Source organism: Gymnodraco acuticeps, unplaced genomic scaffold, assembly GCF_902827175.1.
Source record: "Gymnodraco acuticeps unplaced genomic scaffold, fGymAcu1.1, whole genome shotgun sequence".
NCBI classification, from domain to species: Eukaryota; Metazoa; Chordata; class Actinopteri; order Perciformes; family Bathydraconidae; genus Gymnodraco; species Gymnodraco acuticeps.
In genome coordinates this window covers 68,321-94,045 of record NW_022990943.1, presented here as the reverse complement: position 1 = coordinate 94,045, position 25,725 = coordinate 68,321, and the positions used below count along the sequence as shown (strand labels likewise).

At 39.6% G+C, this 25,725-nt stretch overlaps 1 protein-coding gene across 2 annotated transcripts; it reads right to left on the bottom strand.

Annotated features, from left to right (window-relative positions):
• Positions 1–663: 663 nt before the first annotated feature.
• On the bottom strand, positions 664–25,108 carry dnal1 (dynein, axonemal, light chain 1). Of its 2 annotated transcripts, XM_034234757.1 has the most exons (9): positions 24,993–25,108; positions 5,482–5,565; positions 4,620–4,658; positions 4,298–4,407; positions 3,419–3,474; positions 3,272–3,327; positions 2,692–2,818; positions 1,493–1,633; positions 664–1,387 (listed from the first exon to the last, which is right to left on the bottom strand). In XM_034234757.1, the coding sequence occupies exons 1-9, from the start codon at positions 25,071–25,073 to the stop codon at positions 1,338–1,340; spliced, it is 744 nt and encodes a 247-aa protein (XP_034090648.1). In that variant the 5' UTR covers positions 25,074–25,108; the 3' UTR covers positions 664–1,337. The 2 variants fall into 2 exon arrangements, with proteins under 2 accessions (XP_034090648.1, XP_034090647.1); XM_034234756.1 differs by lacking the exon at positions 24,993–25,108 and having other exon boundaries at positions 5,482–5,687.
• Between the last annotated feature and the right edge of the window lie 617 nt (positions 25,109–25,725).

The following is a 25,725-nucleotide window of genomic DNA, read 5'->3' as shown; positions in this document are numbered from 1 at the left end:
TGGTTTTCCCTCTGCCTGTACTAGAAGTCAAATCTAAAAAAGCACTTCACATCTGGAAATAAATGTTATGACAACAATAAATAAAGTGTCTTGCTTTAGAACCGTTTAGAACTGAATCTATACTATATTATCATATATTATCAAGGCACAACTGATTTACTTCAACAGTATTTATTTCAAAAATCTAAATCATAAAAAAAACATCTTACAATTGTATGTACAAACCTACCTGAATAATTAAAAACATGAAAATAATTGTACACAGATAATGTGTAATGTAAATAATGAAGACATGCTACATGCATTAACCTTGGTATCACAAGGAACAGGAACAATGTAGAATGTATTGATCCAAAATAAGCCTGAAAATAGAGTAGTTTCAAAAACTCTTGACAGACAATACATGACCTCAAACACAGGGCCAAACTGATCTATGGACGTGTTTAGGTCATCCAAGGTTTCACTCTGAAAAGCTAGGGAGGTGTAGATGTATACAGTATGGTCCCTTCAAGTCCCATGGGAATAGTAAATACAAACTTAACCTCCTAATGTAATGCTACTGCTGATAACCGTCTGAGAAGTTAGTTTTCGGCGTATTCCAGAATTCTGATAGCAAAAACAGTATGAAATGTCCAATTTGACGTAAATGTGTGTGTGTGTGTGTGTGTGTGTGTGTGTGTGTGTGTGTGTGTGTGTGTGTGTGTGTGTGTGTGTGTGTGTGTGTGTGTGTGTGTGTGTGTGTGTGTGTGTGTGTGTGTGTGTGTGTGTGTGCTACATTGTGCTTTAGGTCTTGCTAGAGGTACATAGAGATGCATACAAAATCAAGGACAATAAAAAAAAAAACATTGTAAGTTTAAAAAGTTTTTTTTGGCCACATTAGTTCTGTTTACATTTTCAGTTTAAAATGGTGCGGTGGAAGGCTTCTGTGTATTAAGCCTCTCTCCAATTCTGCTTTTGTATTAGTCACTTGCACTATTTAATGTATTTTTATTCTTATTTCTAAAGTATATTGAATGTTGCATTGCTGTAGGAGCCTTCAGAAGGACTTAAGGTTTGTATTGCCAACAACTGCGCTGTAGCTATTGTGCATATGACAACAACACTTTTGAATCTTTTAATAAGGTCTCATTAAAAGCTTTTTTATGGTCGCAAGGCCTGCAGGTATTAACCATTTAATAATTGTTTTATAGTTCTAAAATGTACGTGTGTGCTTTTATTGCTGTGCTGTTGTAAAAGTAATTTTGTATAAAGGAAAGCACCATGACAAACCATACAAAACTTTAAAAAGGGAAGACTCTTTGGAAAGGTGATTCTAGTTTTGCAGATGGTTACGCTTCTCAGCTTTCTCCATCTCCTTCGTCCACTTCCGGTTTGATGACTGGGGTCCCTGAAAAAAATGAGAAATGAAATTAGCTAGCTAGAATGCTAATTCATTCATTCCAGGGTTAGGGCTCAAACCTGCACCACTGTGTTGATGCAGAAGCAGTTTTACCATCTAGTTTCTTCAGATTAGGAAGTCTTTTGGAGGCTTCATCCATCCAGGTCCCTTCAGATGAGTGCTTGTCCTCCAGAGGATTTCCCACAAACACCAGGTCTACCAGGCAGGGCAGGTCAGCTAGCCTCACAAACTCTCCTACAACACAGAAAATACATCATATACTAAATGATACCAGCAGATATACCAGAGTGATCCATAACTATGGATATGGAAGCCCATGTAGATGCAGTGGTTAGTGAAAGCTACATTTATGTTTGTATTATTCATCTGTTTTCTTCTATTTTTAACTAGAGCATGTATGGCATAAGACAAGTATCAATATATCAGAAAGAAGCGCAGTGATTGGATAAGTGTAGCAGACTTTGAGACGATCATCGCCCAAAGCATCTTCCAGCCATCCTGCCAGAGAGCTACACCTGCGACCTAACTACCATGAAGGAGGAGTAAGCGACCAGCAGGAGAGGAAAAGAGCTAAGCTAGCCAAGCTAGGACCTGTAAGGCTATTCCACTACCCAGAATGCTCCTGGCTGATGTAGCAGCAAAAAGACACTCTGCTGTACTTTGTGACTTCATCATGGTATTCTGGATCATGCTGTAACTAGACGAGAGAAGGCGGACACGGCGTGGCTTGGCGCTCAAACGTCAAAGTTGATTGAAAGTGTTTTTCTTAAGTTGAAGTGTTCTAATGTATAAGATGCTAGCCATATTTCGTCCAAGCAAGAAATTGACATTGTTTTCTGATTATTTCAATTTATCTCGTTGCAAATTCCAACAACACATTCAAGAATGCAAATGCTCTTAAAGCTCTGTTCTGTATTATACTTTGTGTGTAGCACAATGGACTGAGCTTTATTTCTTTGTGCAACCCTGTGTTGTATAATGACAATAAATGACTCTTGAAATGATTGGGTCAGAAATATGAGACCATTGCTAAAAGTTAGAAACCTTTACTGGCCGTGATTAGGCTTTAACAGCAGGTGACACAGTGAGTTCTTATACAGGATGTCCTCCCCGCAACATATAAAGGGGATACAGTGCTTTCAGCAAACGCAACTTAAGTTGATTACAAAATACTTCTAAACCTATTTATGACCCTCTTCAATAAAATAAAAACCTGAAACAGGTCACTTCATAAATGTTCCATAAAGCCACAATTTCATCATGTGTAGATTATGAATATGAATGTAGCTCACCCCATTCTTTGACCAGGTTGTTGGACATGTAGAGGACTTTGAGGTTCTTCAAGGACTGGACACCCTTCAGTTTCTCTATCAAGTTATAGGAGATCCACAGCTCTTCTAATGTCTCCCCTACGGACTCCTACACACACACACACACACACACACACACACACACACACACACACACACACACACACACACATTTAGATGTTGTATTTAGCATGTGTAAGTAGTGTACTGAAACTCGTTTAAAGGTGCAATGTGAAAGCTATGGCAGCATTTGAATTTGAAATGTTAGCAACAGATAGTTATGACCGGCTCGCAGAGTTTCAGCACTTTGGTGGAACTAAGCATATTTTAGCCGTGGTGTTAGTTAGTATTAGGACTTTTCGTTAATAACTGACGTCTATAAAATATATTGTATGGAGCCAGTATTAGAGGTGAAATGCTGCCCCCTATTTCTTCAGTGTGGCCTGGAACTACACATTGCACATTTAAGTAAGTAAGTAATAAAATAAATGTAAAAAAGCAGACAACAAGAAGAGAGGAAAACATGGAAATAATACAACTTTCTTTTTCATATGTAACTTACCAGCCCAGTAAGGGCCTTTATATTATTTCTTCCTAATGACAATATCTTCAAGTGTTCTGTAAAATACAACACAAATGTCATTAGTGCACCAGATGTCCACCTCTGAGTTTGTGTGTGGTTATATGTGATTGTGCAGTCAGTACTCACTCAGGCCGTTGAGATTGGTTATTTTTTCAATGCAGTTTGTGGACAGAGAGAGCTTCCTGCAGAGGATACAGTACAATTACATATCAGGTATTTGAATGGGGATTACATCATTGGTGACTAAACACTTTCACTGTATTAGCTGCTGTTTTACTTTCTCTCCACTAATCTACCAATGACAATTCTGTGAATGCCTCGAAAAGGAGGGGAAATGAGCGGGTAGCATTGAACAGGAAAAAGCTAACTTAAAGAGGTGGGTTTTAAGGTCTTAATGAGGAATCAGCAGTCAGTCGCTATAAAACAGTCAAAAAGATATTTGTTGAAAAAAATATGAATCATCAAAACTACGCACGGTCCTTAAGCATACAGTAATAAACAAACACAAAAATACAAGGCAGTATTAGCAATCGATCCAGACCGACAGTCTTCTTGCGCATGCCGGAAATGAAATGGAACAGATCTTTCTTAAAGGCATAATTCTAGCTTACTATAGAAAATACTCAACATTAGCGATTGAGGAAGTACTTAGAACTTATCTTACCTTCAGTAAAAGTAACAACACTACATTGCAAAAATACTAATCTTACTTAAGTAATATTACACATTACTCATCAAAATAAACTTAAGCACCAAAAGACAAAGCACTTGTTATGTGAACTTCATTCATTTCAGAAATGTAGTAAATTATTGGATTATGATTATTGATGCATATATGTTTATCAATATAGAAGCATAAAGTAGCTAACATGACAATACTCTGGTAAATAACAAGTACGCTTGTACTCAATGCAGTACTTGAGTAAATATGATTTATTACATTCCAACACTGCTTAATATTTCAACCTGTAAAATGTGTTGAGATTGCATGGTTACAGTACTCACTCGCAGTTGGTGAGCGTAGAGAGGGAGGGGTCCATCTTCTCTATAGGAGGAACCTGACCATACAGTCTGACGGCTTTAGTCTCACCCGCTTTCTCCCCTGACTTCTCCTCCTGCACGCACGCACACGCACGCACACACACACACACACACACAGATCATAAGAGACAATTACAAATACTTTGCTACAATCATGTAACTACACAATGCTCCTTCAGTCCCAGATGTCGACATAATTGTCAGAGCACAGTTCAATGATTCTGTTACACAGTATTTCATTCATGGTATTCGTTCTGTGCGTTTCAGCCGTGTTTATGTAACTCACCCACTTAGCCAGTGCTTCTCTCACTGTCGTTGCTTTGGCCTGCGGAAATAACATGACATCCAGTTAGACAGGCAGAGGCTACATTCAAATCTGTTCATTTATTCACAAACAGGTAACAATACAAGTACCATCATGACATAGAATGGAGATATGTGAATTGGGACACACTCATAAGCTATCCAAAGCTTTAGAATGCTAAACTTAGAATACTTACAAAATATGTTACTAACACTTCTTGAATTGGAGAGGGTTTATGTATTACACAGAAACATCACAAGCTAAAAACACCGAACAATAACCAAATTGCCTAAAAACTAATCCAACCCTTACGACTAAATGGTCAGAAGAAAATCATTTTATCAGCGTGAACATTGGTTTAAAAAATATGGGATATAATACACAGATATATGACAAGAACAAATAATAGTATAAAGTATAAGAATTAGAACAGCTCTACATCAAATTAAGTTAGGCTTTTAATACACTCTGTTTTTATTCTTATTTTCAATTGTGGGTTTTAAAGGCATGCTGAATGAGTAGACACTTACGTCCTAACGTTAGTCCTCCGAATATTACATTTAGAACTAGGAATAATGGCATATTAGACACATACATACACTCACGTTTAGCGCAGAGTTGATGTTAGCTGGTTCTTTAACGTCAGGTTAACTGACAATAAGGTTAGCTAAGTGGGCCTAGCTAATTAAAGCCCATATTAGCTAACAGCGACAACAACACTGCACGTAAGATTGAGCTTTGAGACATGAATAATTGCATCTTCGGTAGGTTGTCATACTTCGTACAATTGTGCAATATTATCCGAAAAAGCGACGAAGAATGAACAGAAAACACAAACACTTACCATGTTGATGTCTGCCCTGGTTGCTATGGCACTGCCAGGCAGGCAGCCTACAAGCTGCGCATGCGCATTGTAACAAAGCAAAATGTAACTGCTGAACATTAGTGACTGTAGATCAGAGGTGCCCAGTACCTCGACCGCGGGCAATGCTGGTAGATCGCGAGTCATTCATAAAAATAAAAAATCCAGCTCCGTTAAAATAGACAAAACAGGTTTTGATCCCTCCTCCCTTGGCCTCCCTGCCACTTCATTCAGGAGTTTACTTGATTGACAGAAAAAGCGACCTATCGCTTTCCAGTCTGTTAACTCAGAATGCAAAGCGATACAAAATCAGTCAAGTGCCGGGAAAACTCAAATTAAGTTAAAGAGACAAAAGAGACAAACTACAAAATGAGTGCGGGACCGAGCAAGAAGCTAAAGACATACCACTTCCACCCAGAATGGGAGGAAGAATATTTTGTTGTGATGTCACATTCAAAGGTTATTTGCCTTAGTTGTAAAGCAAGCGTCGCTCTGCCAAAGAAAAGTAACGTGGAGAGCAGGGGCGGATCTACCGGGGTGGCATGGGGTGGCAACTGCCACCCTAAACAATAGCCTTGCCACCCCAGCTGCCACCCCAGTTGGCATCTTTGTTTTGAAAGAAAAGTTGTTGCTCATCGGACATTTATGAGAGAAAGTCTCTAATGTCCGAGTGCAAGTGAATGCAGCACAATATGCACGTCATGTAACCCCTCCCCCGGTCCTGGCGCGAGAGTGGAAATATGATTGGTGGCGAATTCATTTGAACGGGAAGGCGCAAAAAGAGAAGCCTTTCGGACCCAAGCACTGAAGGAATGAGGTATTTGCGGTCTACAATGACAGAGAAGAGAATGTCAAGTTTGGCTGTACTCAGCATTGAATCAAAACGCACTACAGCTGTTGATCTTAATACATTTGTGAGGCGTTTTGCTGAACAAGATAGTAATCGCCGCATTCAGCTGTAATAGACATGCCAACTTGAATGCTCTGCTCACGGATGACTCGATGAGAATAACAAACTGTTAAGATGATGACCTTGTATGCGTGTATATATTTTTTTCTTCAATTTTAAGTCCTGAAAAAGTTAAATAAGACGGTGTGTAAAACTACACTGCCCAGCCAACAGAAAGTAACCACTTTGATTTAACTAGGCCAGTAGGTAAGGACCTTCCACTGGATAATAACTGCAGCGATGTTTTAGCTGAATACACGTTTTTTAACCCTAACTGATGCAGTTAGTCACTTCTTTAATGTTTGTTCTTTCTGATGTAAAGTCAAGGTTGTAACTGTATATCAATAATGATATAATTACTTGTTTTTCAAATTTGAAGGAGGGTGAGCAAGCATCTTGATGAACATTCATCATTAACTCCTCCAAAAAATAAATATAGTTTATTCAATAATAAATGAATATGTGAATCATAACAGTTATTCACTATATCTGTAAAGCGTCTTTGAGCACCTGTAAAAACGCTAACAAATTAAATCTATTATTATTATTATTTATTATTTATTTATACAGCTGATAGGAATAATATGATTGTTAATAGTATCATATTCATTCAGACAAACATCGATGAGACAGTTAATTAATGTACTTATTGCAGCAGTCTGCATAGATTTGGTACCCTGCTGGTCTAAGAGTGAGACAAACTCATTCAGTTATTGTTCAGTTAAAATTCATTAAATTACGTCTGCCACCTTGTATGTAAGGCTTTACTGATGTGCCACAATAATATCACCTATGTGATTGAGTTAAAATTTTAATATTGTGGCTTTCCAAGTTAACATTGATTGTAGGGGTGTAACGGTTCACAAACATTTCGGTTCGGTACGTACCTCGTTTTTAGGTCACGGTTCGGTTCGGTACGTTTTCGGTACAGCAGAAAAAATTATCACAAAACATTAAAAACATTTTTTTAATTATTATTAAACTGTGACTAATGTATTCAAATAAATACAAAATATAGTAAAATAAACATTAAGGTGCTGCATTTCGATGAACTGAAATAATCTGTATTTGAACTGTACTAGTACCTAAGCAGCCAGCTTGACATTAGGACTTGCTTTTCATTGTATTTTCATGTTGTTTAAAGAAAGATTAACTTTTCCACATTGCTTGCTGAAATGGCAGATCTGCTGGCGCTAACAATGTCTCCTGCTGTGGAGAACACCCTCTCTAGGGACAGAGGTAGCAGACACAGCCAGGTAGCGCTTTGCTAACATGGCAACATAAGGATATTTTGCGTTTGTAATAGCTTTGGCTCGGTCTGAACTTTCTGCGAGTGGTGGAGGCTTACATGCTAGTGGGAGTTGGGTTTGCACTTCAGTCTTTTTTCTTTTGGTACCGGTGATATTCACATAAGGGTGATGCCTTTTCAAATGAGTGTGATGTATTGCCAGCCGCGTAACCAATGTTAGTTGAACAATGCCGACAAACAGCTTTGGTTCGGTCCACCTGTCTTTGTACGTCATCCTTGTGTAACTGCGAAACCAAAATGTTCCCAAACCGGAGACTTCAATGATGCTGTAGGATTTTCAGCTCAACTTTATCTGCGTTCGCCATTTCGACAGTTCCTCAAATTACTGACTACATTTGAACACACGTGTACCGAACCGAAGGGCCCGTACCGAATAATTTCAGTACTGGTACGTGTACCGTTACACCCCTAATTGATTGATATGATTGCGATTCAAATCAGCATATACTTCTGTCAGGGAATGCCACCCCTCAAAATCTCCTGCCACCCTCTTGCCACCCCATGAATATTTGTCTAGATCCGCCCCTGGTGGAGAGGCATTATCGGAGTGTTCACAAGGCATAGCAGCGACTTCCCTCCGAGTAGCGAGTTGAGAAAGAGAAAGGCAGGGTCGGCTCTAGAACAAATCGAATGGGGGGGGGAAATCATTTACAAAGGGGGGGCACACACTGCCGTCAACAACCAACGCAACTTCAAAAAACATGCTGTAAAGTCTATTGTCTTTCACACACATTGTAGTGCTATTGTATAGCGCACCTATGACTTGTGCATACATGCACGGTTGTGGCACGATCACCAAAACAGAAACATATAAGGACATAGGCCACAATATAAAAAGGGTGCAAATGTATTTAGTATCCTATCCATGTGAACATGTTTTAGGTGGGTGTGGACCTAACCTCCTCTAGGAGGGTCCGGGGGCATGCTCCCCCGGGAAGATTATTTAAAAAATATTGTAGTTAAATGCATCAATCTGGTGCACTTTGAGAGCAACATTAGGAGATATATGGATAGCCTACATCTCTCAGCATCCATATGAAACAGAACTGTACACAGATTTACTTTTTCTTTATGGATATTTTACTAATCACTCTCCTTGTAAACTGTATTCTTGTGTTACTGTCCTATAGTATTTCATACCCGTTTTTTATTTGTTCTCTTATTCTTTAATAACTATAATGATCATATAAAGGTATTCCTCGCAAATACTTGTTTACATAAATGGTGAGCAAACCGTTTGAGACCCACTGAGATAACCTACACTAAAGTGAACTATCTAAACACTGAGAGAGTCCTACCTCACTGAGCTGACGTTATAAGATCCTCTCAGTCTGACAGGAGAGGACTCTCCTCCACCTTGGTGTAGAAACAGCTCTTTATATCCGTTAGCATAGCGAGCTAACCAGATGCTAACATCAACATTCCACGTTACCGCTTGCGCACTCACAAAATGCGCTCGTGCCACACACACACACAGAGCCGAGCTTGAATGAAACACAGAGACCCAGAAGTAGGGTACTTGTACTGTACTGTATATCATATTATTTTCGATGGCTTTACTGTATAATCAGTATAACAGATGAACAGATCGCCACTGGGCTCTCATCTAAAAACACAGCCACGTAATGATAACAAAACAAAGGTCGGGGGTCATTGGTCAAGCAACACACCAATCAGAGAGCAGCAGTGAGCACAGCTCAGGCTGTGTTTTATATTTGTATTCTTTATTTCTGACGTATTTCACACAAAAAATCTTTAGTGGAAACGTTTTCACTTATATGATTTAGAAAAAAAAACGGCAAAGTGGCAAGGCTTGCCCACCCTGCTTTGGGGGGGCACAGTGACTCATTTGGGGGGGCATGGCCCGCGAATGACCCCCCATGACGCCGACCCTGGAGAAAGGTCATGTATTATTGCTACACAAACATTATCTCGCAGTCTTAGTGTCGCCAACTTGTTTCTAACATGCAAAAAGACAAACAAATGCGTCTATGGTCGGTGTATTTGGATCTTTCCAATCGAGACGAGGGCCCTTTCTCATTTAATCAAATCCCCCTCCTCGACTCCTCGGTCCTCAGGTAGTGACCCGGAAATGAATTTTAGCGCGCCATGTTGAAGGACATCTCATTTCTCTCAATGCACTTCGAGGATCGAGTGGTCGAGGAGGCTCTCTGGAGGAGCTATAACCGAGGATACACTGATGGGTCCTCCACGGCTCCTTCGTGGATGCATTTCCGGGAACAGAGATGTTTCAAAGCGTCGTGACGCACGGCCGGACTTATCTCAGCCAATGACAGCTCTGCATGCATCCCCTGGATATTATTTTATTAACTGCTTTCATCGCGACGCGATGTTTCCAGAGAGAACAGCTGTGAGGTCCATGCAGAAAGCAGAGCAGTGTGTAAAATATATATCACTCAGTATAACAGGCCTACTCTCTTTATTTGCTGTAGTTTAGTAGATATATACAAACAAAGAGTCGATATTTTTATAAAACCATTTAGTGCTTCACATAATAAAATACACAACGGCTGTAGCCTGATAATATGCTTTAGGAGCTGTAGGTGTGTGTGGTACAGTCACTGTACACACACACCTACACACTGTACTACAGTGTGTTGGTGTGTGTGTGTGGTACAGTGTGTAGGTGTGTGTGTTGTACAGTGCGTAGATGCAGCGGACAGACAGGTCTCAGTTGGTTTGGTGTCCTCTGCTTACTTTTAATACTTATAAATAAAACTTTTGGCCCGTAATTTATTTCCCTCATTGTAGCGACCAGAGAGGGGAGGGGGATATATCCAGTTTCTGATAGTGTTATGAGAGTGCTCTGTTTGATTCTGAAATGGTATATATTTATGTGTGTGTGTGTGTGTGTGTGTGTGTGTGTGTGTGTGTGTGTGTGTGTGTGTGTGTGTGTGTGTGTGTGTGTGTGTGTGTGTGTGTGTGTGTGTGTGTCCGCATCTGTAGCCTGTTATTGTCTCATTATACCGCACTGTGAATGAATCAAAGTAAATATATAAGTCGTCATGAACACATCTGTCCATCAGACAGAGGGCTGCTGTGCCTCCTGTCATCATTAATGGACATCTCTTTAAAATGACCGCTCAGAGGAGAGGAGTTCTCATTTCTCTAACCGCCTGCTGCTTCCCCTCCTCTCTCCTCGGTTCCTCCTCCTCCGTTCGCATCTCCTGTGGGCGGGACTAAGTCTCGAGGATAGGAGTCGAGGAGGGGAGTTAGAGAAATTAGAAAGGGCCTAGATCTATCTCTCCCCTGCCGTCTGTGTGCGAGGGGGGCGGGGCAGATTACACACACGCAGTTGCTACATGCAGCAACACACGGCGGGGATGGCGGAGAGAACCGCTCCAAGGTGTGGTTAAATGTGTTACCCGTCTTGAGGTGGACAATGCTCGTTGCCAAGAGTGTTTAGCATGTAAGGGCGGAGCAATTTGTCTAAACATTTAGCAAAAGTGCACCACATTCAGACGGAGAAATGCACCGGGTTCGACTGTCTTTCTAGGTCCAATGAGCAGCGCTTCATTTTTGAGTGCGCGATTAATAGCGTCTTTGCGGTAATCGCCGAGAAGCGGCGCTGACGGTAGTTCACGAATTGATGTTATATTTGATCAATCAATCAATTATATTTGATGAGGGATCAAATTATTTTTAGCCACAAGTTCTTAATAAAATTGGTACTGTTGGACTCAGTACTTGTTAGACTACTACCACAAATACAATGAAGTACTTTTACTGTGTACTATTTGAGTAATACTCTGTCAAACTCCCCTCCAGAGTACAATAATGTATGTTTTCTGCCATCTTTGATGAGAGATAAAATGATTTTTTTGCCATAAGTTCTCAGTGAAAGTGGTACTGCTGGACAGAGTACTACTTGGACTACTGCCACAAGTACAATCAAGTACTTTTATCGTGTATTTTTTGAGTAATACCCCGTCAAACTCCCCTCCAGAGTACAATAATGTATGTTTTCTGCCATCTTTGATGAGAGATAAAATGATTTTTTTGCCATAAGTTCTCAGTGAAAGTGGTACTGCTGGACAGAGTACTACTTGAAGTACGACCACAAGTACAATCAAGTACTTTTATCGTGTACTTTTTGAGTAATACCCCGTCAAACTCCCCTCCAGAGTACAATAATGTATGTTTTCTGCCATCTTTGATGAGAGATAAAATGATTTTTTGCCATAAGTTCTCAGTGAAAGTGGTACTGCTGGACAGAGTACTACTTGGAGTACGACCACAAGTACAATCAAGTACTTTTATCGTGTACTTTTTGAGTAATACCCCGTCAAACTCCCCTCCAGAGTACAATAATGTATGTTTTCTGCCATCTTTGATGAGAGATAAAATGATTTTTTTCCATAAGTTCTCAGTGAAAGTGGTACTGCTGGACAGAGTACTACTTGGAGTACGACCACAAGTACAATCAAGTACTTTTATCGTGTACTTTTTGAGTAATACCCTGTCAAACTCCCCTCCAGAGTACAATAATGTATGTTTTCTGCCATCTTTGATGAGAGATAAAATGATTTTTTTAATGAATGAAGATGAAGAACTGCTCATTTGACCAAGCAAATTTGAGAGACGGCTGAGTTGACAGCAGTCTCTGTAGCCCCATCCACGAGTAACTTTTCCACGTCAGGTGTTATGTATGCTAAATTACAACACAGAGTTAACTCAATTATACAAACATGGGTTAATGATTAGAGATAACTGAGTTACTCTTTATTTGGTTAAAGTTTCAGCTATTCTGTTTACAGTTCTGTAATCAGATTATTTAATACGAATTGTTAAAACGTTGTTTCTTTTGATGTGAAATATTATTTATTTAATTTAAATAAAAAGCAATGTTAATTTTGTAAACAATTTGTTAAGTTAATTTAAATATATATGTATTTTTGAATCAAGTATTCATCTTTATTGTCTTCATTGTTAGTTTCCACATGCCTAAAACAACCTCAAGCTAAATCTAAAAGTTGATGGCTAAATAAGAGCGCTTGAGAAATTGTGCAAGGCATACAGTAATAGTCCGAATAGTCGATTAATCGTTTCATTAATCGATAGATTAATCGATTATCAAATGAGTCGTTTGTTGCAGCCCTCTTGTAGTTATCCCATGTATACATAAAACGTGTTATTCAGCAACCCTTGCAATTTGGGATTTTATTTTTGGTTGGTAGACCTCGGTGAGCTGGTCATTTCAAAAGTAGCTCACCAGCCAAAAAAAGTGTGGGCACCCCTGCTGTAGATAGTGCAGTATAAGTGGTTTTATCTAAGGTGAATTATTTCTCACCCTTTATCATAGTTTTACCCTATTTCCTGTGGGATAAAGAAAGTTTTCTGATTCTGAATTTCAAGAATTAATTTTGTGGATTAAAGTAAGTTAAGTTGTGTTATCACACTTTTCGATGAGAAATGGGCACAGAGTAGTACATAGCCCTGCCTTGTACAAGCCTGTCTGACATACAAGCTGACAGAATATGGACGTTGTACATGAAAAAAATGAAAGGGGTCAAAATAAAGCATTCCATTGTCCCATTGGGATGTCCCTTCTTCACATGCAAACAGTAAGACTCTGTGTGTGTCACACAAAAGCACACTGCAGACATGGCTGCTATGAGGCAATGTTATATAGCAAAAATAATTGCTCAAATTCTTTGCAAAAGTAGAAATACTATGGTCTTAACATATTGCATCAAAGGTTAGGGTTCTGAATGGATTGTTGTACAAGTAATTTAGCTGAGTCTTTTATCCAAAGGAACTTACTGCTACTACTACTGGGACTTAGTGCATTCAACCACGAGGATAGAAACTCAAAAATGGCACGAGTTCTAAATTAGCTTTCAACAAACAAAACCTTTGTAAGGGCTACATACCGAAGTATTACCAGCTAAAACTATCACGTGTAAAGTAATCGTTATTCAAAATGGCCCTTTTGGCAGTGTTGTATTATTATAGATATGATACTATTTGTCGACAAATACATGTCACATAACCTCACTGGTAGTGTGTTGTCATTTCAGATACCCTGTGTATATTAGTAACACAGTAGGCCTACTGCATCACATCCTGTGCTTCTGCTAAAAGTTGCTAGTAATATCAATAACATATATATATATAGTCGACTGAAAAGTAAACGTTTTGCCTCCAAAATGCAAAAGTGTACATATGAGTGTGTGTATGTTCTTATTATACATCCATGGTGTGTATGCATTGCTGCAGCTGTTGTCGTTGTAAAGCACTGCCCTCATGTGGTACACTTCAGAATCGTTCTGAGGCTCTGTATGACTTCACCTTGAATCAACTCTTGAGATTTCATTACATCTATCAGTGCTATTCCAATGACCAAAACACTCTCCTTCTCGGTTTATGAAAGGTGCCTTTATATGGTACATACTTCTGTCAATCATTTCAATGTAATCAGAATGAAGTTTAGATTACTCTATTTATCCTAGGGGAAATCAGGTGAATGAAATGCTATACAAAATATAATTCAAATGTGTATATAGACATAGGAAGTAAAATAAGAATGTGCATTAACTTGATACAATTTAATACATATATTTCTATTACACATAAGATGTTACCTGTCCAATTTAAGATCAAATAAAAATAGATACAAACAAATTATATAAACTTTTAAATTGCAATATATTGTAATACAATATATACAGTACAGTGGTGTATTAGTATTAGTCCTAGTGATAACCACATACTGTATATTTATTATGTATTGGAAGTACACAATGGTCACATGACTTCATGTCAAGATGGCAATGGCCAAAGCAACATCAAGGCTTCAAAACCAAGACATAGTATAAAGCGTCTTTGAGCATTTGGAAAAGCGCTATACAAATCCCATGTATTATTATTATTATTATTATTATTATAACCATAATAACCAATGGGTGATGCCACCGAGACTATTTCACTCTTTCATATGACAACAAATACATTGCACTATTTTTCAATATCTTTCTACACACAAATATGACAGACAACATTTTACAATAGATTTGTTTTAATAGCTTTCTGATTTGCTATACCCTTATATTCTATGATACCATTTTGCTAAAGGCCGTACACCCAGAATAAAAGCCTTCTTACCCTAACCTTTAACCTTTTGATCTACTTTACAACTAATGTATATTCAACAGTAGCATATCATCTGATAATGCCACATAATCCATTCTCATGATGTCGAGCATTAAATCATGTTGTGTCCAAAAGAGAGCATGTCATGTTGTGCCATAATATTGCTCATGATGACTTGTGATCTGTGTGTCTCAAATGGTGAGATGTGTTGATCTTCAGACCTTAGAGTGAAGACTTCAGGGTCAGGGTGCCTTATGTATATTTCATCATTTATTTTCGTTTATTATTTTATATATTTAGAAATACATTTTGTTTTAACTAATTAATTACACATTACTTCCAAAATAAAAACAACATGTAACTTTTTTGTTGTCTTTCAAATAGCCCAGTGTCTTATAATCTCTATATTATTTATATAGTTAGTTTCATTCATTCAGAAATAAACATTATATGTGATCAATTCTTGATATTAATTTTTCGATAACATTTGACAGGCTTGTTTGTTTCTTGCAGCCCGAACATTGTTACTGGTTGACAGAGATGGGGTCGTTACTAAAAAAAAGTAATATATTACATATTACTTTTAAAAAAAAGTAATATATTACACTACTTCGTTACTCTCTAGATAAAGTAACTCGTTACTTTACTCGTTACTTTACTCGTTACTTTACTCGCAGGGCCGGCTCGCCCCTCCCTACAGGCAGATCACACAGACTGCGGCGCACCTACAGTGTAACGGTGTGTCCACACAGCAGCTTTGACAAAATCTTGAAAATCCTGGAGCTGGGCGTGTCTGACAGCTTGGGGATTTCGCAACCAACAACCAATCACATGAATATCACATGAATATCCCGCCCCCGACATACAAAGCAAAAAAACCCGGTTCTTCTACACTATTGTCAAATAGGAAGGGCTATGATGAACATTTATTTTTTTAACATTTTGAACATTTATGAGTTTAATGTTTATGGTGCTATTTTATGCTACATTCCATGCTGGCTAATGATACTGTCTATGCTTGCTAGCAACGAAGTAAACTAGCAACGAAGTAAACTGGATATAAAATCCCCAAACAAGCGAAAACCTACCAGTTTCACCCACTGTCTCTGCCACCTCCCTCCATGCCTGGTTCCTCCGGTTTGTATCCCGGTAAGTAAATAGGGACTGGTCATAAAGAACCGGGTGATTTGCTACCGCAATAACTAAGTTCTCCTCCATTTTTGTGGAATATAGAAATGAACTGCGGGTCTGGTTCTCCCAGCTTGCACGCGGTTTGATTGGCTAGCGCTTGAACTGTCAGATTTGCATAAACGGATCTGATTGGCTGTCGCTTCCAGCTCAGCCTAAAAAGTTGAACATTGTTCAACTTTGGAATCCTGAACATCCTGAAAAACCTGGAAATCTTCGCCTCGCCCCCCCCACAATGCAGTTCGGCGACAAGCGAGGGAAAGTTACGTCATCCCCATTCAAAGTCAATGGAGAGGCGAAGTCACGCCCATCTACTTCCGGACCATGGGACCCCGGAAGCGAAACATTTACATTGAATTCAATGGAGAGAGAACACGTATCTTTTGATCCCGTTTGAATTGTGCCACGAACTACACATATGATGTGTGTCAATCTTAAACAATCATTTCCATGTCAAAAAAGTCACATTTTGTCGTAAAACTGCTGAAATATAATACTATGAAAAATACGCTACTACAAAGACTACAAATCCCAAATCCCAAATCCCATTCTGGGTCGCGTAAGTGATGTCACAGGCTTGCTCGGTGATTTATAATAAGACTCGTAATTAAAGCGAAGAAGAAGAAGATCTCATAACTGATTTATTCCCTCCAATAAATGATAGATCGCTAAAAATAAATTCACTTTTACAAGATGCCTGTGTGCTTTGTACCAGGTTGTAGTCATAAAAGTGATCATACCACTTGCTCCTTCTATCGATTCCCGTCTGATGAAAGGACCAGGAGTCGCTGGATCAGACATATCAGGTAATATCATAATATACATGTTGTGCATGGAACATAGTCAAGTTAGCTACCTAGCTAGTAGCGACGAGTAGCGAGCACGTTAGTTAGCATTACATTACTTAGCCTTGTCATTTTTAGTAGCCTTACCATGAAGTTATTATTTTATTACATGAAGTAAACCAAAATGTTAAACAGTAACCAAACATGATGGTAAGTATTTCGTGAAACTTTTGAAGAGTAGCCTACTGCGCCCTCCACCGGGTGCTAAGGAAGCAGTTCAGGGAGAGTCGAAGGCAGGCAGGGAGCTTTGCATGACATTCTTCTGGACGTGTTTCATTGTGATGACAATCTGTTTGTTGGAAAGACAGTCGTTGTGTGCTTATTGAGAGAAAATTGTTAGAAGAGATCATTATTCAAAGTGTTGTTACTTTAAAGTGTTGTTACTGACCTTTTTCTCTTTTATTTTCTTTACCTCACCTGTAACTGCTGAGACGTTGAGGAACATGCACACTGACCTGCTCTGGCAACCTGATTTCCACTGTACGTAATAGTATTTGGTTATGGTATATTATTTATATACATCAAAGGCACAATGCACCCCCCAGAGACACACATGTATTGAGTGTGATATTTTGCATAGGTCATGTGAAATCATCTTTACATACTAGAAAACTGTAGGAGTGGCAACTTGTTTTGAAATTGAATTTTTAATATCCGATAATAAAGTTGATCTGTTTTCTTTATTCTTCTCTCTTCCCAGCTCCATCACCATTCTCTGTTCCTGCAGGTCCTGCTTGCTAATCAATGCTCATATTTTTTTACACAATTACAAATAAAGTCATTGTATTGTATGACATGAAGTTGTGCTTCATTCGGAGTCAATAATAAATTCATTCTGCCTTCAACTGCGCAATGATTGTGGACTGCACCGACATCCATGTAGCTGCCCCCCAGTAAGATGAACCAAGCAAAGAGGGTCCCCATCATGCCCAAGGACATCCAGCTGGCCCGCCGCATCCGCGGAGAGAGGGCTTAGACTGACCTGAGACCAGCACACCCAAACACAACAGCTCTTTTAAGAGCCACCTACATTTTCAAAGAGTTGCAATCCTACGTTATTATAATGATTAAACTGTTTCATGTATCACTTAGTTTACTGAACCGTGATGAATGAAAGAAATTAGTGAGGTAGTGGTTTACTGAAGTTACAAAGACATTAATATATGAGTAACAGGTCAGTGTAAACACAAGCTTCTGTCAATTATGGATCATTCAAACTATTTATATAAAAATATGTAATAAAGTTCTAAAACAAGTATTCGGTATATTCCTTGATAGCTTTTGGAGAAGGTTGTTTTTAAGTTTACTAAAATCTATCGTTTCAACTGTTTCACTTTATAAAAAAGGAACAGGTGAGTAGAGCATCATTGAGTTTCTTATTCTGTCAGTAAATTATCCAAATGAATGTTTTTCATTATTTGAGTCAACCCTAAACAAATTGATTGTACCTTTTAATGATGACCTTACATGGTCGGCAAAGTTAAATTAACTTCATAAAATCAAATCTGTTCTGAGAAAAAACTAATAAATGTTTAAAGATAGGAACTTGCCATCCCACTGAAAAACAGTCCGTAGAGATTTAAAGGCGTAGTTGTAGTTCAGTCCAACGTTTCATTTGGATTCATTTGACAACAGTCAACTATTTTCATAAAGAATATATATATTTTTCAAAGTCAACTTTATTGTCAATCTTACTCAGTTTGAGAGATCAAAAAGACGTTTAAATAAAATTATACAATTTACAGATATGTATACAAATATATATATCCTATATACACCATCATGTATAATGATGGTGTATGATGTAGAAGGAAGTGTGGTAGATAACAAGTAAATATAGAGTTACATACAGATCCATGTTACAGCAAAAGATGGAATAACTAAGAAGCACGCAGTATAATAATAATTACATGCAACAATTAAATAACTGCTCAGCATCTCCACCACAATCCCAATCTGCTGTGTCCTGTTTTCCTCCCCTCTGCATAACACCCTATCACACATACGAAACACAACGCAGAGTCCGAGGGTGTTAAGAGTATGTTTATTGAAATGTCCTCCTCTCTACTGGCCAACACAGGGAGCATATGCTGGGTGTAGAATTGTTCCAGGAGGAGGAGATTTCCATGCCATGCAGGGTCTTTGGGGATGGGGATGATGATCGCCTCCTTCGTGGTCCACACAACAAAGTAGCAGAGACTCCGGTCTGTGATGTGCAGCTGCCCTTGGACCTGGTGCCAGTATGGGTGATTCTCCTTGAGAATATATGACCCACCCTCCTCACGGAGACAGAAGGATGGTAACTGGACTGCCTCCGCGATGGTCATGTTCCTCTGGCTGTGTGGACACTTCACCTCCAGCAGGGCAGATGGCTGCACAAGTCCATCGGGTGATGCTCCCAAAACACCCGACTCACTCACAAAGAGACCAGACTCGATTCGAACACTGTCACTTGATAGGCCTCCACAAAAGCCTTCACCCCTTCGGCCTCGTTTACAACCCCCCAGTTGACAGTTGGCGATGTCTCTGGCCAGTGGGTTGTATGTCTCCTCTCGCTGTTGGTAAAGTTGAGACACCGGCTGGACTACTTTGGAAGTGCCAGGCTTCCTCCACTGGCACTCAACATCTGTGGAGCTGATCTGCCACATGGAAAATATTGCCAATGCTGCAGCGTGGCTGCATTTGTACATCTCCTGTGCACAATCACAGACAGCGCTCTGCATCGCGCCATCGTCTCCCATGCAGATCTGTAAAAATAAAGTAAGTACCATTTGTTAGCATGCTATAATAGATTGAATGAGCAATAATACAAGGATGGTCCGGATCTGGGGGTGGGAGGGTTTATTTTTCCATAGTTTTGTCCTCTTGTCTGTTGTTATTGTTTGTTTTTTTCTGTATTTTTTGTCATTTGTGTTGTATTGGTTGTGATTGTACATTGTATTTTTCTAAATGTGTATGAATACATTTTTTTTTAAAACATTTGATCAACAATAAAAAAGGATTTGGTCAGGATCTAGACTCAGTGTGTAGTTAATTAATTAATCAATGCTCTCTACATTAGGAAAACACATACCGGTGTACCAGAGGGAGTCACACACAGCTGTGCCTAGATAACCAAAATCCTTGAATCGACACACAGCAAATAAACTCAAATGACACAACGACAAAAAGGAGATCACACATACAGTATTGTCGATATAAAACTGGCCGCTTCAATCTGAAGAGCAACTAAAACAAAACACGGGAGTGTACCTTGTTCTTGTGAACACTAATGTTATCCACAGCATACACAGAGACCACGAAGTTCTTAAGGAGAAAACTAGTTGTTAAAACAAAACACGTTACTGTACCTTGTTAGCTAATGTTGTCATTGCACTCATATTACTCACCGAAACCTTGTAAAGCCGGTCCCGCATGCTGGCTCTTACAGAACCGACTAACTCCCCTTTCATATAGGTACAGCTCTCAACGTGCCCAGACTTGTAGTGATTTTCACCTCGTAAAATACTTTTATTCTCATTCTGAAAGAATGTGGTGAAATGTGCTAACGTGACGGCCATCTTTATGTTGGTGACGCGTATTGTGCGAGACGAGAGACCTGTAGTTCACTGAGCGGTTTCACACGAAAAAATGTGTAACTTCACAGTTTTACGACACATTTTTATTTTTTTGACTTGCAAAATGTTCTTTTAAATTGACAAACATCATATGTGTCATTCGTGGCACAATTCAAACGGGATCAAAAGATAACCTTTCTCTCTCCATTGACTTCAATGTATAATTTTCCGCTTCCGGGGGTCCCATGGAGGCTTTCGGAAGGGGAGGGACTTCGCCTCTCTATGGGCGGAGACGCGCTGGAAGCGGTGGACAAATCGCCAAAAGCTGCTGTGTGTACGGGCCGTAACGGAGCGTCCACACAGCAGCGTGCGTTGACGCTTGGAGGTGGGCGTATCTGAAGCTTGGGGATTTTTTGCGAGCAACACGACCAACAACCAATCACATGAATCTCCCGCCCCCGACATACAAAGCAATAGCAATGTTAAAACGAAGTAAACTGGATATAAAATCCCCAAACAGGCGAAAACCTACCAGTTTCACCCACTGTCTCTGCCTCCTCCCTCCATGCCTCGCTCCTCCGGTTTGTATCCCGGTAGATCAACAGAGACTGATCATACAGCACCGGGTGATTCACTACCGCTACAATGAATTTTCCCTCAATTTTTTTGAATATGAGGAAATGACCTGCGTAGTCTCTCCCAGTATACACGCGGTTTGATTGGCTAGCGATTGTACTGGCAGATTTGAATAAACAGGATTTCATTGGCTGACGCCTCCGTCGAGGCGTCAAAAGTTGAACATTGCTCAACTTTTGACGCCAGCTACGCCAGCAACGCTCCACGTCGCTTCCCAAAATGCAGTTCGGCTAAAAGTGACGTCACCCCATTCAAAGTGAATGGGCAGAAGCGTTGGAAGCTTCAACACACGCCGCTGTGTGGACGGGCAGTAGCTAAGCGTGCCACAGTTTAAAAAAAAGTAATATATTACACTAGGGCTGTGCAATTAATCGTATTTTAATCGCGATTACGATTATGGTTTGCGACGATTAGGAAAACAGCATAATTGACAAAATACGATTATTTTGCTGGGTGCGCTTTCGCCCCTCCCTAAAAGCCCACTCGGCCACGTGGGAGTGACATGGGTTGTGAGTGTTCAGCGCAAGCGAAGATGTCAGAACAAGAGCAGCAACTAGTTAAAAAGAAGGGTCGCGGGGAGATTCCCAGTCGATCGCGAGATGTGTCTAAAAATAGAACAACAATATTCTGTGCTATCGTTAATGTCCTGTAACATAATGTTCCCGTGCCAGAATAATGCACTTGAACGCATCAAAGCTTTGTGATTGGCCGGCCTCACCCATGTGTCCGGGCGTGGCTGGTGAGCAGTGCACTAGTTCGCTGACGTTGTCCGTGTCAACAGCATGGATGGTCAACAGGAGTGACAGTCCGCACACAGACAAGACCGCAATTATGGCAGAAGCAAAAAAGCCCAAAATATATAATTTTCACTCCGAGTGGGAGGATCATTATTTTTGTATCTATTCCAATTCAAAGTCCATCTGTCTCATCTGCAATGCGAGCGTGGCTTTATCGAAGAAGGGTAATTTAGGAGCGGCATTTCAAAACAGTGCACAAACGCTACGAGACGGAATTCCCTCCTAATTCTGCCCTACGCTCCAAAAGGGGAGGAGCCTGAAAGGACAGCTAAATGCACAGCAGTCCATTTTCATCAGGCCCAACAACAAGAGCAAGGCTGCTACCAGAGCATCTTATCGTGTCAGTCACGTTCTTGCGAAACACATGAAGTCTTTCGAAGACGGCGAAGTTGTGAAAGAAGCATTCCTGGAGGCTGCGACGCGCTTTTGTGGGACAGTAAAAATAACAGCAGCATTTCAACAGGTTTTTGATATAATAAAAACTCAATTTAAATACAGTTATTAATCTGCTGTAAGTTTTAGTTTGTTTGAATTTATTCATGATAATTATTGTAAAAAATGGTATAAGAATGCAAACATTAAGATCTGTTCTGTTTAAATTGATTATAGTCTATCAGTTCAGAAACTAGTGTTGCTTGCATCCTATTTTAAAGGCATTTCTTTTTATACTCTAATAAAATGCAACAAAAAATGGGTTTGATTCTATTAATGTTGTCTTTTTTATTGCACTGTTGCTGCAGCAGATTACTGTGTAGCTTCAGATCTGAGTTGTCTTATTAGTAAGCCTAATTTATACTTTTGTAGCAACACTATTTTTATATAATGGCAAAGAAAGGGTTCTTCAGAGTCTTTTCTTTTTTTCCTGTGTCATATGTGGCAGCACTGCCACAAGTTCCTCTTCAGAGAGGGTCTTCAGTACAGGTGGCAATATTGTCACCTGCCTGCGCTCATCTCTGAAACCAGACCATGTAAACAGCCTGGTATTTCTTGCAAAAAATCTTTAAGAGATGACATGAGCAGCCCTACCAGCATTTGCCATGGTGGCCAAAACATTTTTATTTGGTCTTAAATTGTAGTTCAACATTTATTTCCTGTTACTTCTGGACCATGACGGTTGGCCAGCCTTCAACGTTTAACTGAGTGGAATATGTTGAATATGTTTTACCAAAATGTTGGCTATATGTTAAGGAGTTTTCAGTAGGTTGTGACAGTGCACTGCAACATATTTGATTTCATTTATTTGGGTCTAATTTATTTTTATTTATCATATTAATATATGTTTAGTATGGTTTTGGAAGTGCGCTCCAACACATTTATTGATCTTGTTTATTGGTAAAATATTATTTGTTTTAAAGTTCAATAAATGGTCAATGAATAATCGTCAAAATGATCGTGATATCAATTATTGACCAAATAATCGTGATTATGATTTTTGCCATAATCGCACAGCCCTATATTACACTACTTCGTTACTCTCTAGATAAAGTAACTCGTTACTTTACTCGCAGGGCCGGCCCGCCCCTACAGGCAGATCACGCAGACTGCGGCGCACCTACAGTGTAAGCGCGCCACAGTTTTGCCTCTGCGAGACTCCACTTGCACCCCCAATAGGCTACATGCACAGTCACTTCCGCATTCTACTCATAGCGGCCGATTAATTTCCTGTTTGAAAATGACGACCTTCTACACCCGCTGCCTACAAGAGCTTCCGAAATTAAAAATGTCAGATGTTCATCGGATTTGCCGGACGACTAAAGCCCCAGCCAGCAAACTCGAAAAAGGCTTCAAATTATATGCTGCGTCATATATACACAACTATGAAGGTAAGAAGGTAACCGGTACTAACCAGCTAGCTTATGCTCCGGGTTACGCTAACATTAGCTGTCAAAAGCTAGGTAACGCCAGAGCCCTATAGTATAACTACTATTATTATTATTATTATTATTATTATTATTATTATTATTATTATACTACTACTATAGTAGACTACTATAGGGCTCTGGGTAACGCTATGTACTGTTTCTGGTGTTAATTATTTAAAACATTAGCCATTTTGCTAACAAATACTATCGTTTAATAGCCTTATAGCCTAGCCAAGGTTGTCTTGTTGTTAGCCACACTGCATAATGGTATCAGCTTTTGTAAAGCAATGTTGCCATAGATGTTTTGACGTGAGTATAGATCTAACGCTGTTGCTCTGTTTTTCTTCATTCAGTGTCCAATAAAGACAGGCTGACAGGGCAGGTCAGCGTGAGAGCCTTGTGCTACAGGTCAATGCGGAAGAGCGAGACAGCACACAGTTTGAGTGTAGGCAGGCAGCATTGACACTGTTCCCCCCTGTTTATTGAGTTTCAGTTCAGTTAAACATTAGTTTACCTTAAGGGAATCTCAACAGTGTCCTACTTCTCCCTGCTTTATCACAGCTGATTGGTCAGATATTATTACATTGATTATGGATGTGTAAGTTTGGGGGTTAAAATATATAGTCAAAACTGCTTTAATACAATTTTCAAGGCATCTTAGTTTCCAAAGAAAGTTCATTGTGGTATTGTAGGGTAAGAGGGTAACACTAAGCATTCAGGAATACATGCTTCTTCTAGGATAATGGGTCAGTAAAAATAACCAATAATTCTACTCATAATAACCTCCTGGCTCATAGTAACAAGTGAGGTTACTAATCACTAGTATTTCTTCTCTCTTTTTTAGATAACGCTTCGTGATTCATCACCAGTGGTGCTCACGCACAACCAGTGCTCCTGTGTTGCAGGAACTGTTTTGTGCAATCACACAATGTAGAATGTATTGATCCAAAATAAGCCTGAAAATAGAGTAGTTTCAAAAACTCTTGACAGACAATACATGACCTCAAACACAGGGCCAAACTGATCTATGGACGTGTTTAGGTCATCCAAGGTTTCACTCTGAAAAGCTAGGGAGGTGTAGATGTATACAGTATGGTCCCTTCAAGTCCCATGGGAATAGTAAATACAAACTTAACCTCCTAATGTAATGCTACTGCTGATAACCGTCTGAGAAGTTAGTTTTCGGCGTATTCCAGAATTCTGAGCAAAATGAAAAAAAACAAAAACAAAGCAAAATGTAACTGCTGAACATTAGTGACTGTAGATCAGAGGTGCCCAGTACCTCGACCGCGGGCAATGCTGGTAGATCGCGAGTCATTCATAAAAATAAAAAATCCAGCTCCGTTAAAATAGACAAAACAGGTTTTGATCCCTCCTCCCTTGGCCTCCCTGCCACTTCATTCAGGAGTTTACTTGATTGACAGAAAAAGCGACCTATCGCTTTCCAGTCTGTTAACTCAGAATGCAAAGCGATACAAAATCAGTCAAGTGCCGGGAAAACTCAAATTAAGTTAAAGAGACAAAAGAGACAAACTACAAAATGAGTGCGGGACCGTGCAAGAAGCTAAAGACAAACCACTTCCACCCAGAATGGGAGGAAGAATATTTTGTTGTGATGTCACATTCAAAGGTTATTTGCCTTAGTTGTAAAGCAAGCGTCGCTCTGCCAAAGAAAAGTAACGTGGAGAGCAGGGGCGGATCTACCGGGGTGGCATGGGGTGGCAACTGCCACCCTAAACAATAGCCTTGCCACCCCAGCTGCCACCCCAGTTGGCATCTTTGTTTTGAAAGAAAAGTTGTTGCTCATCGGACATTTATGAGAGAAAGTCTCTAATGTCCGAGTGCAAGTGAATGCAGCACAATATGCACGTCATGTAACCCCTCCCCCGGTCCTGGCGCGAGAGTGGAAATATGATTGGTGGCGAATTCATTTGAACGGGAAGGCGCAAAAAGAGAAGCCTTTCGGACCC